General features: G+C 45.6%; 2 protein-coding genes across 2 annotated transcripts; both read left to right on the top strand.

The window, feature by feature from the left end:
- Positions 1–241: 241 nt before the first annotated feature.
- ATNIH1004_005337 (uncharacterized protein) lies at positions 242–601 on the top strand (the record flags this gene model as incomplete). Its single annotated transcript, XM_033569991.1, has 1 exon — positions 242–601. The coding sequence occupies one exon, from the start codon at positions 242–244 to the stop codon at positions 599–601; it is 360 nt and encodes a 119-aa protein (XP_033426023.1).
- A 2,712-nt stretch (positions 602–3,313) lies between these two features.
- Positions 3,314–4,850, top strand: ATNIH1004_005336 (FAD-binding oxidoreductase; the record flags this gene model as incomplete). Its single annotated transcript, XM_033569990.1, has 3 exons — positions 3,314–3,523; positions 3,594–4,669; positions 4,721–4,850. 3 exons carry the CDS (start codon positions 3,314–3,316, stop codon positions 4,848–4,850), a joined length of 1,416 nt encoding a protein of 471 aa, XP_033426022.1.
- Positions 4,851–13,295: the final 8,445 nt, after the last annotated feature.

The following is a 13,295-nucleotide window of genomic DNA, read 5'->3' as shown; positions in this document are numbered from 1 at the left end:
GGTGTTGCTAGTGTTGTGACGCAGCTTTCCCGCAAAACCACCCTATCCAAACATCGACACCGCTCGCACCCACCCGGCACGACTCGGCCACCTTCAGAAGACCTAGAATCTGTACATTCGTACATACCAGAACCCTATTAGTACTTCCGTGGCGAGTGACCAATATCTCCTCGCCCAGCAACCCTTCTACCCTTGTTCATCCACGCCGACGCATGAGTTCTACCCTCCCAAATACATAGCCATGACACCAGTTGCCGTGCAGGAGGCGGCCCGAATCGTTGCCCATAATGTGCTCGTGACATCCCCAGTCGACGTGCAGCAGCTCATGCAACAGCGATACGACCAAGGCCGCCCTGGCTACGTACCACTGGAGTTCCGCCACCCCATTGCGGGTGTTCTCACGGCGGAAGTGCATGACCTCATGGTTACCTACACCTCAGAATTTCCAGACAATAACAAACCAGGTCACAATCCTTTTACTCTGACACAGCTTTCCGCACTGAACAGCAACGGAACGCGGACATATACACCCAGAGTGCTTCCCCTGGGTGCAGAATACTGGAATGAAAGATGTGCTGGGGCGGCACTTCCCAGAGCTTAAGTTTATCTGGAACCGACCAAGAATGTGTTTGCGCCGTGGGAGAAATTGCCAGAGTCCGAGAAATATGAAGGGATTGAGACTCATGCCCCCACAGCTTGAGGACATTGTGCTTATTCCATGTTCTTGGTTTTACACAAAAGCTATTTTTAGTTGCTTTTAAAAGGATACGTAAGGAGATTTATGTTACTGTACGCAGTATAGTAATATTTCTAAGTTTTATTTAGCTTGCGCCTAATACACACACACAATCCAACTTATATCTTAGTCCAATCACAATAGAAAGGTGGTGCTAGGCTGAACATTCCTAATATCTTGCTAATACAGACTTTTAAGGCTTAGAATGTTTTCATGATAATACAAATTTGTATTCTTTAGATTCGAATCCTTCCAAAGGTTCTCTGGTTGGTCTTTCTTGAAGATTTTGGCCCCATTCCCTCTGTCATTTCTGTTTGGGTAACGAGACCGAGGAGGCGAAGGCTGAACCTCGTTCTTTCTCCCTTTTCAGCTGTGCTTGCAGATAAATCATAAATCGTTGAATATAGGTCTCTGCAAAGTCTACGGGAGCGTGGGAGGCGAGGATAGGAATTGTCAAGACGACCTGGGTGCGGATTTTGGGGTCACGGTGGTCCTTCAGGCGAAGAATAATCTCACAGGCATTCCTATAGTGCTCACTCATGAACTTTGCATTTTTTAGAAGAAACTCTTTTAGGACGAGCAGCAATCCAGGTATCCAGTCACCGTTATTGGATTCCAAGTCCAGAAGTGCCTCTTTATGTATCCTTGCAAACCACAGTTTCGGCGTTTGCATATCTCTAGCGGCAATTATCTTGAAGCATTCACTGACCGCCTGGGCGGCAATCTCCCGAATGAATACTTTAGGGTCCCTCAGAGCAAATCGATGACTGAATGGTCATCGAGCTGACCATACCATAGCAAGATCAGGCCTGTGATATACTGTGAGAATATATATTCCCACCCTATTACAACACCTAAACTTTACCTTAATGAGTCACTAACAACCAAGGGCTAAAATAATAATAAGACTAGCATTATTTATATTCGATAAGGTAAAATAATTTATATACAGGTTCAAAACAGAAAATTTCAATTAAGAAATGGCTACATCTTAAGAGGTGTGAATGTACTGACCAGAACAGGTGTATATAGTTAACTGTCATCCCGGATGACTAAGACGTATAGTGCCTGACGAATATGGCCACAACACGTAGACATTCCGAAGACATGATCCCACATCATACGATCCCACATCGTATGATATGGGATCCCACGGCAGTGCACTGGAACACCTTGGTAGATACTAGGTTAAATAGCGGTCTGCTACTGAATGTAGCAGACCACAGGGAGAGCACTTCAAGCAGATAGCTTAGGCAATACACTCCTTCAGAAGACTCAATAGAATTCCCTCAGTCCTCCCCAGGGCCGCCATCAGGGCGGCCCCTGGGGCCCCTTCCCATATTCGACTGTCCCTACGGCTCATAGTGTCCTACTACCTCGTCCAGTCCCCAACCTCACCGGCCGTGTGATGAGCGATATTGCATAACAGTAATTTATTTAGATGAATCATCATTTTATGCAGCCAAAAAAGGAAAGTCTTGGCAAATTTATGTAAATCAGGATCCAAAAGTTGGATCCGGATCCGCCCCATTTCGAGGTCTAGGCCTCCCCATCTTGTGCTGGACGTGTACAATATGAGACCATGTTAGCTGCGCTGTGGCTGTTTCCCCCCTTTTTAACTGCGTTTCACATGAATCTACCGTGGGCAAAAGTAAAAGATTAGATAAATCTGCATCAGAATCCATTTTCGTATGATAATATAAAAGAATATGAAAAAGATAAAGAAACCAAGAAAACTGTTTATAGCGGTGTAGGTAGTATAGGCGGTGAGAATCTGCCAATTATCGATAAATAATCGATCGATTAATCGGTGCGGGAACTTATCGTTGCCCACCCTGCACGAGACTACTAGTAATAACTAGTTAATAATACAGGGATTAGCTAAATGTTTCCGAAGCGCTCTATTGCCGAACGGAACCAGCCTCAATTACTCCATAATTAGGGATTCAATCGAACCGGGGAAGCAGCTGATCAGTCACTAGTATTTTTACCGTTCCCACCTTGAATATTGGCCACTGGGTGGGGCATATTGGAGGCTGATATTTAGTGTCAGTGCTTAAATAAGAAAAGGCGTACTCGCCCCCAAATCAGGCCCTCAGACAGGCGGACGGCTGAGTGGTCAGGTTAGCGTTGGAGCTATCCTAAACAGGACTAGTGGGTGTGAAAATAGTCGGGTTCTAGAGGAGGGTGTGGAGAGCGTGGCGAGAAGGTTTGGCGAGATTTTGGTGAGAGTTTTACATTCGCGTAATTAGTACACGCTCAAAGAGATGATATATCTTGGCATCTCTTGGCAAAATCTCACAGACGACGTTAAACCCTTTCTCTCCCTTCGGTCGTTTCAGGGCATACAGTGCTTGGCAGAGCCATTTGGCGCAAAGTGTAATACAGTACTGTATGCTACTGCCAACATAACTCAGATAATTTACGGATTTTGCCTGAGAGCGTTGAATTTCTATTATATACTCTACTTGACGGGGACTTCACCTCTGGGGACACTGTAACCTAACACACGTTCTGCGCACCACCTGAAGGACACCATCTGAAACCCACCCAGCCAGACTATCTTCGCCCACCAAGATGAGCGCTTGGGCTGTACTCCTTTTATACTTCTTCACTATCAGTAACGTCCTGTGTTATGGCCCGGATCTCTCGGGATTACGTGGGTTATTATCACAAGATGCGTCCGTCGCCTATGACAGGCTTGGAGCTCCACGATGGAGTGAATTTCCGGCACCCGACGCGGGAGCTGTGGTAAATGCCGCCACGGAGGATGATGTGCTTGTGACAGTGCGTTATCTTATGCGATTTACATACTCTGCTCTGTGGGACAGTTGTTAATTTTCCCTGTTTTCGCCAGGTTCGATATTGCATTGAGCAAAACATCCCCTTCCTTGCACAAAATGGAGGCCATGGATCCTCAATTACCTTCACTTTAGACAAGAGCGGAGTTATCATCAATTTGGAACAACTGAATCATGTTCGCGTGAACGCTGCGGGAACAGAACTCTGGTTGGAAGCAGGTGCATTGGTCAGTGATGTGGTGGCCGCTGCGTTCGCAAGGAATACCACTGTTCCCACGCCAACTTGTAACTGCATTGGGCAGCTTGGCGCAGGATTAGGTGCCGGCTACGGAAATTTGGTAGGAGCTTACGGCCTTATTATTGATAATTTGCTTTCCGTAAATATCGTTACACCGGCCGGAGACCGCTTGGAGGTCAGCCGCGAGAGCGATTCCGAACTCTGGTTTGCGATTCGGGGTGCCGGTCCCAACTTTGGGATTGTCACCTCTGCTACGATGCGAGCTTACCCTGTTAACAAGTCTGGTTTGAGTGCTTGGTTGGCTACTCTGACATTTTCTGAGAAGAAAATTGAGGATCTCGTCCAGGCAATGAATACTCTCATTCTCCATCCAGAGATGGCCATCAACTTGATTTTTGCAGCATCGGAGTCTGGCAACAATATTTCTTTCTCTATTATGGCGAACCTTTTCTATTACGGTACGGATAGCGCAGGCAGAGAAGCCTTTTCAACCATTTATGCGGCTGGGCCTGAGACGGATGATGCCGGGGTGCTATCCTATGATCATTGGAATGATCCTCAAGATGGGGGCTGCGCGAAAGGCCAACGCAAGCAGCGGTATGGTGCTGGCCTTGCACGAATGGTGCCTGCCACCTGGCGCGAACTGTTCCAGGAATACAAGACATTTGTCCGGCAAACGGGCGCGGTAAAGAGCGCAGTCATTATGAACGGTAATCCCATCCGGGAATCGACAGACGTTGTCGATTCCGCCTATCCTTTCCGCAGCACGATTAAATTCAATACCTGGGTACAACCGTCAATTGTGGACTCGAGCCTCGATGCAGTAGCCAGGGAATGGGGGTTGAAGTCTCGCGACTTGCTAAGATCAACATCAGGCTTGACTAAAAATTGCACGTGAGTTATCGCACAATACTTTTGGGCAAAGAGAATGCTAATCTCACCCAGTTATATAAATGGTGCATATGGAGACGAAGACTTGTCCGTGGTGTACGGCGACAATGTCCAACGGCTGAGAAAGCTCAAGGCTCAGATGGACCCACATGGCCGTTTCAACGAATGGTTCCCTCTATCATGAGCTACCAGTAATTAAACGTTTGAATTGGACAGCTGGGTGATTATATCACCACTACTATTATTACTGAATACATATACCAGTCGCGGACTGGTATCTGATTAGCCTTCTGCCAAATCCGAGGCAGTACGGATTTCCCCACCGGCACAAAAGAAGAATGAATGTGAGACCTCGTCTACCTTTCAAATGAGAATTATTATGAATCGAAGCTCGATCTAGTAAATAGAAGAGCTTTATATGTAGATGGTCGTATATTTATTTGGTATGTCTCTGCAGGAACGCCTGATCCAGGTAATGTTTCCTTCGCTGTTTGAGCGTAACACGGTAGCGTGATGCTCGGATCATATAGTAGTAGTAGTAGTAGTAGTAGTAGTAGTAGTAGTAGTAGTAGTAGTAGTAGTATTCATACGCTGACCCCTCGCCTTGGGCGATATGCAGGTGACTATTCTAGATACATGATTGTAGTTCCTGTTGTGAAATTCAGTAGGTCAGAGGAATTGGCATTGAATAGAGTGAACTAAGCCATTGAATTGGATGAGCGAACTTAGTATATGTTGTGAACTCAGGGGAAATGGGGCGTAGGGAGCTATTCTATCAACTACAGGGCCAACTAGCCTAATTAGGAAGTAGATGTCATTCAGTGGAAACACCGGGAATCGCAGTATCTCAACCAACTGAGCCTACTAAGCGGTTCCCTATATTCTCATTGAGGTGTTCCACTATCTAAAGGTTTCAGGGGTTGAATCGATCGTCAGATACTCCGCACCGCCAAGTCGGGCGGATTATAGTGTTTCCGTAACACTCCCCTTCGTTCAATACCCCGTAGCCTTTCCATAAATGAATGAAATGAAGCCATACAGACTTCCAAAACAGGAAATAAACAAAACAATTGCGGAGGGGTGTTGAACGCCTCTAATAATCAATCTGAAGGTCCTAGATGTTGCATCCATAGGATCTTAGTTCTCCAACCCATTTAGTTGCAACTTCTTGACCATTTGCTTCAATCCTTCAACCCGTACAGCCTTTGTGAATCCATCCGCAAGCATTTCAGATGTAGGAATATAAATTGCCTCAATGTCACCATGTTCAATGAAATCCCTGATTGCATGGTATCGGATGCGAATATGCTTGCTCCGCAGGTGATTAACCGGGTTGTTTGCAAGTGCCAATGCTCCCTGGTTATCAACACCTAATCTAACTGCTCCGCATGGCTTGCGAATAGCTATAAGAAAGTGTCTAATCCAGATTGCATGCTTAGCAGCTTCTGCAGCAGCAATATATTCAGCTTCAGTAGTAGACGTAGCAGTTATGGGCTGCTTTCTACTGCACCAGCTAATCGGTCCTCCGGCCATGCAAAATATGTACGCACTGGTTGAGCGACATTTTGTTGCATTTCCATATGATGAATCAGAGTATCCAATTAATCCCATTGTTCCTTCACTCCCCTTTAAGCTATACTTGATGCTATAGCTTATAGTCTTCTTCACATATCGGAGAATGTGTTTCGATGCTCGAAGATGAATATCTCTGGGTTCTGCAAGATATTGGCTTAATCGGTTGACATGGAATTGAATGTCGGCTCTGGTTCCACCAGCCAAGTATGTCAAGCGTCCAATGATTTTCCTATATTTTTCATGCAGATCCCGGGTTAGTTTGCGGGAATTTTCATCATTCAGATCAATACTGGGACTTAATGGAAGATCTTGATCTCTTGAATCTAGCATTCCAAATTCCTCCAAAATAGAGTATGCATAGAACTCCTGGTCAAGCTGGATAAAGTCCTTTCCCCAGGTTATCCGAATCCCTAATATCTTTTGTACCAGACCAGAGTCTTTCATGGGATGAAACTCTTTCAGTTTCTTCTTAGTAGCATCTAGATCATTTGGATCTTTGCTAAAGACTAAGATATCATCCACATATAAGGCTATAATAACCCCGCGGTCATTAATAAAGACTCCTGGGTCTGCTGTGCTTTGCTTGAATCCAACAGATGTGACGAATTCTTTAACCTTTTGGTTCCAAAGGTATGCGGATTGCTTCAGCCCGTACAAGGATTGTAAGAGCTCGCAAACATCATTTGGATTGTGGGATTTTGGATCAATTCCTTCTGGGATCTCCATGTAGAGTTCCTTGTCGACTTTTGATCCAACAAAGGCGTTTGTGGCGTCCAGCAAGTGAGCTTTTAGATTATATGTTGCAGCTAGTGCAAATAAGATCCGCAAGCTCTCCAATCGTACCACTGGTGCAAATATCTCTTCAAAGTCTAATCCTTCTTGTTGGGAGAAGCCTCGAGCAACAAGGCGTGCCTTGAATCGATCCACACGTCCGTCCGCAGAGTATTTGACATCAAATACCCATTTGGTGGAGATAACCTTTTGGTTGACTGGTTTCTTGACATATCTCCATGTTCCGAAGCGGATTAGGTTGCTTAATTCAGTCCGGATTGCTTCTTTCCATTGGGGTCCATGGACAGGATCAGATATTGCTTCCTGGTAGGTCTTCGGGATTGGAATCTGTCCGTCGAACTTGCTATTAGCCTTGGTTTTGAAAGCAAACTCATTGTTGTCACCAAGATGAAGCTCTAGCGCTACAGCTAGGTTTGCAACTTCATGGATTCGCTGCAGTTCTGCAGTGGATATGCGCGGAGAAGGTTCTTTTTGCTGCCTCCCTCTCTTCTCTGCGCTTCTGGGCACGTGGTTTTCGCCCATATATTGCCTCTGTCTGGTTGGATTCGATTGCCGCTTGCGAAGGCTTTCGAATTCTGCTTAGTCTGCGCAAATCAGAGGTGTTTTCGGGGGTTGGTTGCGACGGCTGCAGTTGCAGTTGCGGTTGCGGTGGTTGAGGGGATTGTTGAATATCTGCGTGCATGTGACCTTCCTGATTTGGTTGGTCCGGTAACCCACTATGGTTTTCTTTGTCTGCATGTTGACCTTCAACCTCTTCCACCTCTTCAACCTCTTCAACCTCTTCAACCTCTTCATCATCAACCTGGTCATCAACCTGGTTATCAACCTGGTCATTGACCTGTTGACTGTCTTCTGCAGATTCCTTCTCTTCTTGATTCTTGTCTGCATGTCCTGCAGATATATAAGGTATCTGCGTGTCTCCTGAGCTAGGTTGGAGTAGCAGTTGCCCTTCTCCAACTACCTTCTGGTACATTGACTCTTCCCTAATATCTCTGCTTCCTGGTTCTCTGCTGATAAAACCTTCTTGTCTTCCAGAAAATGGGGTTCGTACTCGATGGATTGTCGATCCTTTCTAGTCATACAGGTAATGACTCCTGCTTGATTCATAGCCAATAAAGACTCCCTCTATTGCTCTTGGTTCAAGCTTATCACCATCCTTTGGTTCCGGTGAAACCAAACTCTGCAGAATGGGGTTCGAAATTTGAGATATCTGTGGGTGGCCTTCCAAAGTCAAAGGGTTTTTGGTGTCTCAACCATTGTCCTATTTAGGTTTTGCCATCTAATTCATATGGCCAGTATTCCTTTGGAATATCTGCTCCAATAGCATTGCCCGACCATCTCCAATAACAGCCTATTCAACTCTCTGCAACCCTTTTGGGAGGTGTATCTGGCTCAATAAACTCAATTAATCCCCAGCTTTCTGCCCATGTCTTCAATGCATAAATTCCTTTGCATTGTCTGTGCGTATCACCAGGAGCTTGACTCCTTCTCCCGCTCCCTGAGCTAACCATGCTTCTAGAGTCTCCTGGACGGTCTCTACCTTTCGGTCCTTGGTTAGATATACCCATGAAAACCGTGTATGTCATCTGTCAGTGAAAGATAATTCTCCATCCCTCTTTGCATTTGGTTTTACTATATGGTCCCCAAAGTCCATATAAACTCTTGCAGCGGTCTTAGCTCTTGGACCTCTTCATGGTTTTGTTTCTTCGCACTTTTGCCTGTATGCAGTCTCACAGGTCTGTAAGCTTTTTATAGCTTCCTTTGCAGTAAGTCCCACTGTTTAATTAACTGCCTAATCTGGTCCGTCCTGGGTGTCCAAGTCTTCTGTGGATAGTTCCCAATCCACCTGCTTTATCAGCCTTGCAGTTCATCCCATTCCTTGCACTTGGGACTGAACAGCTAATACATCTTTCTTTTACCCATCCCAGGTAACTTGTCCGGCCAATATTGTACCCAGTTGCAATAATATTCTCTTTGCCTCGCTTGCGGAAGAATCGGTATCCCTTCTCGGTATGCTCTTCCATGCCTCTGCATATAAAGTTGCGTTGAAAGCAGGGTCTCTTTCATGCCTGGCACATATAAAGCTTTGGGATTCTCACTGTTTTCCCACTGCTTAAGATATCTGCATTGTGCCTTTTCCTGCAATCCTTATTGCTTTTCCTGCTGTTCCAAGGGTTCCACCGTATCTCTGGTCCAGAGATCTAAAGCTTCTGATATCTCCGCTTGCCGTACTGGTTGCACCGCTGTCGATTATGGGGTCTCTGCTCCCCTTTAAGTGGTAGGCCTTCTCCTGATCATCCTGATCAATTAGATGCATAAATTGGTTGCTGATCTGCTCGTTTAAATACACCCTATAAACTTTCTCATTTGGGGGCCCTTCCTCATCGCTAGATCGCTCACTATCTGAGTCCTTCTCTTCTTCTGCGAATCTAGCTTTGGCTTTCCGGGACTTTTTCTGCTTGCCCTTCTGCCCGCGGTCTTTCCCTTTTCCACGGCTACTTGAGGCATCTTGGTCCTTCTGACTACCCTGACCATCTTGTTCCTTCTTTGGAGCTCTGCATTCGTGTCTCCAATGTCCTGGCTTGCCGCAATTAAAGCATTTTCCCTTTTTAACCCTGTTCGCAGACTCGTCCAATATTTCTTCGTTATTGGTGGATAGCTCCTGTTCCTTTTGCTGTAACCGGGATAGGACTAATCTTCTCTCCATGGTTGCGTTTGCAACTAGAGTATCCCGGATAAATCCATATTCCTGAGGTAATCCATTTAGAAACATCATTAAAACCATCTCTTCATCAAATTTATGTTTCTTATTGCTTATCTCATATAGATCTGCATTCCATTGCTCCAGTTCCTGCAGTGACGCCTCCAGATCCACCTTAGGATCCTTTCTCCATGCGGTTATCCTTGCAGAAGTACATGCTCTACTTGGTGCCTTCTCATATTTCTCCATAAGGTAAGTCCATATCTCTCCTGAGCTCATAGTCTCGAACCGTGGTCTATCACTTTGCTGAATGTTTTCAGTGATATAAGCTGCGCAATGCATCTGGGAAGCCCATGTCTATTCTCAAGCAGTCGCTTAACTCCTCAGGCTTATCTAGCCGTTTCTGAGTCTCTTCCACCACCGTCCAACACCCTTGGATCTTGCAGAATCGCTGCACCTTTGATTTCCATGTTCGGACGTTCTCTTTGGTAAGATTTGGTATATCAAATGACACTAATTTAACTGCTTTTGCCTCTTTAGGCCTTGGTATGTCTGCTGCCATCCTAACTGCTAATTCGGTCTGCAGTTGGTCACTAGGATTCCCTCGTTCAGCTGCCGTGCTAACTTCAATCCTATATTCTTCGGATCCACCAGGATTCCCTCGCTCAGTTTCCCTGCTGGCTTCAATCCAAGATCCTTGCTCAGTCTGTTCCTGCTCACTAGAATTCCCTCGCTCAGCTTCCTCGCTGACTTCTATTCTAGACTCTTGCTCAGTCTGTTCCCGCTCACTAGAATTCCCTCGCTCAGCTTCCCTGCTAGCTTCTATTCTAGACTCTGCTCAGACTCTTCAGGTTCCTCTCTTCTAAGAATTCACCTGGTAGTGAGATCGCCACGGGATCCTCACTCGATGCGGCGCTCGGTCGGTCTTGGTCCCTCAGTGTTCTCCCGGCTTGATATAAATCGTCCTGTCCGGGGATCCCGAGCCCTCTCTGACATCTATCGTTCCGTTCGGCGCTAAGGAGGCGTGGTAATATTACCCAACTCCGACTGGTAGGTAGGTTGATGGTCCTAGCCACTGTCCTGGACGTTGAGGATACACACGTTGATGAATAGCTTCACCTGCGTGCTTAGATAGGGGTTGTAAGCCTATATAAGCTCCCAGGGTGCAAAGACCTAGTTGTTAAGAAGACGCTGCAAACCCGGGCTCATAACCAATGTTGTGGAACTCAGGGGAAATGGGGCGTAGGGAGCTATTCTATCAGCTACAGGCCAACTAGCCACATTAGGAAGTAGATGTCATTCGGTGGAAACACCAGGAATCACAGTATCTCAACCAACTGAGTCTCTTGCATTCCTATCTAGTACTTGCATAGAAATGTAAATACAGGCCCAACCATGGTACTGGCGAAAAAAATGGAAGGTGTGTCAGAATATCTTAATATAGGTGCAAGTGATCAATACCACGGGCCCCAGTATAATCCAAATATACGCATCTCTGTAGAAGAAGTTTTCAGCAGGTCATTCGCAGGATAGAAAAGGAGAGAGACCCGTTGTTCTTATGGGAGGGCAATGCTTTAGAGTAGAAGAATGGCTTTTCCCGGTGTAGCCTTCGGCCAGCCTGGCGTAACCCATCAGCGTTTTGCGAGTACGCCGAGACCTCTCCCAGTTTTAGAAGATAAATTTTCTCGTCAACAATTTATCCGGCCAATTGCTAGAGGTATTGTCTGGGTTGCAAGCGGCTCGCTTCCTCGCCAACGAGAACGCGTGGATGCAACATTTCATGGTAATACATATAAATATACTCCGGTTGACCCCGGTAGGAATGTTAGTACGGTGGGACCTGTTGGGATTCGAATCCTTTGAATTCTGCCAACAAATATTCCATTACTAATCTATTTAATACTTCGTGTGGCCACCTTCTGCATCTATTACTGCCTGGCACCTTGCTTGCATAGATTCAATAAGACCTTTTAGAAAGTCTTCTGGAACTGCATTCCATGAAGCCCGTACAACCTCTCGTAGAGAGTCATAGGAAAGCTGTTGGTCATCAGGATATCCCTTTTGGATCCAGTCTTTCATCCAATTCCATACTATCTCAATTGGATTTAGATCAGGTGAGAAGGCTGGCCATTCAATCGGATAGATCCCACGCTCATGAAGCTCTTTAATAGTATCTTTACTAGAATAACCAGGTGCGCCATCCTGCATAAGTTGAAGATAGTTGTTTTGTGCCGAAGAAGACGAATATAGCCATCAATAATAGGGACAATTCGCTCAGAGTATTTCTCTGCATTAATAGACCCCCATTCTTTCTCCCAGAATAAACATGGTCCTTTAGAATTTCCATGAAATGACGCCCAAAACATCCATCCACGCTTTCTAGGAGGAGAGGTACGAGTCAGGTCTCTCTAGTTCTTCACCTGCCTTCCTGGTAACCCAGATTCTTGTGTGGAATCCTGAAGTAACCCATGTTTATCGACCAAAGAATTCGATTCCATTGCTCAGTGTCCAATTTACATGCTCAAGGGCCCAGGCTAGACGTACGCGCTTGTTTTGATCAGATAGAGGTGGCTTTCGAAGAGCTTTGCATCGGGAATAACCTTGTTTTTTAAGTGCTCGAGCAAGGGCAGTCTCTCCACAGGGAAGATCAAGTTCTTCAATAACTTTCTTATAAGGTATCCGGCGTGTACGTTTTGAAGAGGAGATATAAGTAATAATATTATTCACATCTTCTTCTGATAGCTTTGGATGCTGACCAGGAGGCTTTCGGGGAGTCCTTTGCTCATTTTGGCATGTGTATTGTACCTGGCGATGGGTAAATCCTAGCTGGGAGCAGATCTGTTGATAGGTAAAACCAGCATCACGTAGAGTTAAAATTTGAATTCGATCATCACGGGTAAGCCATCTAGATTTCTGGCTAACTTCAGACACCTGAGGTGCCTCCGGAGGGGTGCTTGGCCCAGGTGTCGCCATATTAAAAGTGGCGCACAGCCATGAATCTCAGAAATATAGCTATTTGGAGTTATATTGGAGGTCTTATAGCTTCAGAACTAGGTTATATTAGGAAAGCGGTGCTTTGGGGACCTCACCGCTTCAAAGGATTCAAATCCTAGCAGGTCCCACCATACTAACATTCCTACCGGGGTCAACCGGAGTACACGGAGTTCTTGGCTTACCGGTAAGCCATAATTTCCCTACTAGACGCTAACGGGGCTACAGGTCACTTGTGCACTAGTTAAAGGTCAAGTGACCTACACCCTTGGCACATGACCGCCAAGACCCATTAATAAGCCATTTTGGGTCGCGCGACCCTTTAAATACCGGGAACTTTTCATTGAAATTCAATTTCCAATTTAATTCTCCCCATCGCAAAATCAACTTTATTATAATCAATTTATAACCACTTACCAAGTGCTCAAGTACTGTATTCTACACCATGAACTCCGAACTTGACGATATTGACTTGACTGAGTCTGAAGTTGAGTCTGAAGTTGAGTCTGAATTTGAGGATCCTACCGAGGTATGTTATCTTGTTTACTTAAGTGTTTAGCAAGTACTTAA

The sequence above is a fragment of the Aspergillus tanneri genome (assembly GCF_003426965.1).
Source record: "Aspergillus tanneri strain NIH1004 chromosome Unknown AapTan_4_pilon_pilon_pilon, whole genome shotgun sequence".
Lineage (NCBI taxonomy): Eukaryota > Fungi > Ascomycota > Eurotiomycetes > Eurotiales > Aspergillaceae > Aspergillus > Aspergillus tanneri.
Note: the sequence above shows the minus strand (reverse complement) of the source record. Positions and strands in the feature narration are given on the sequence as shown.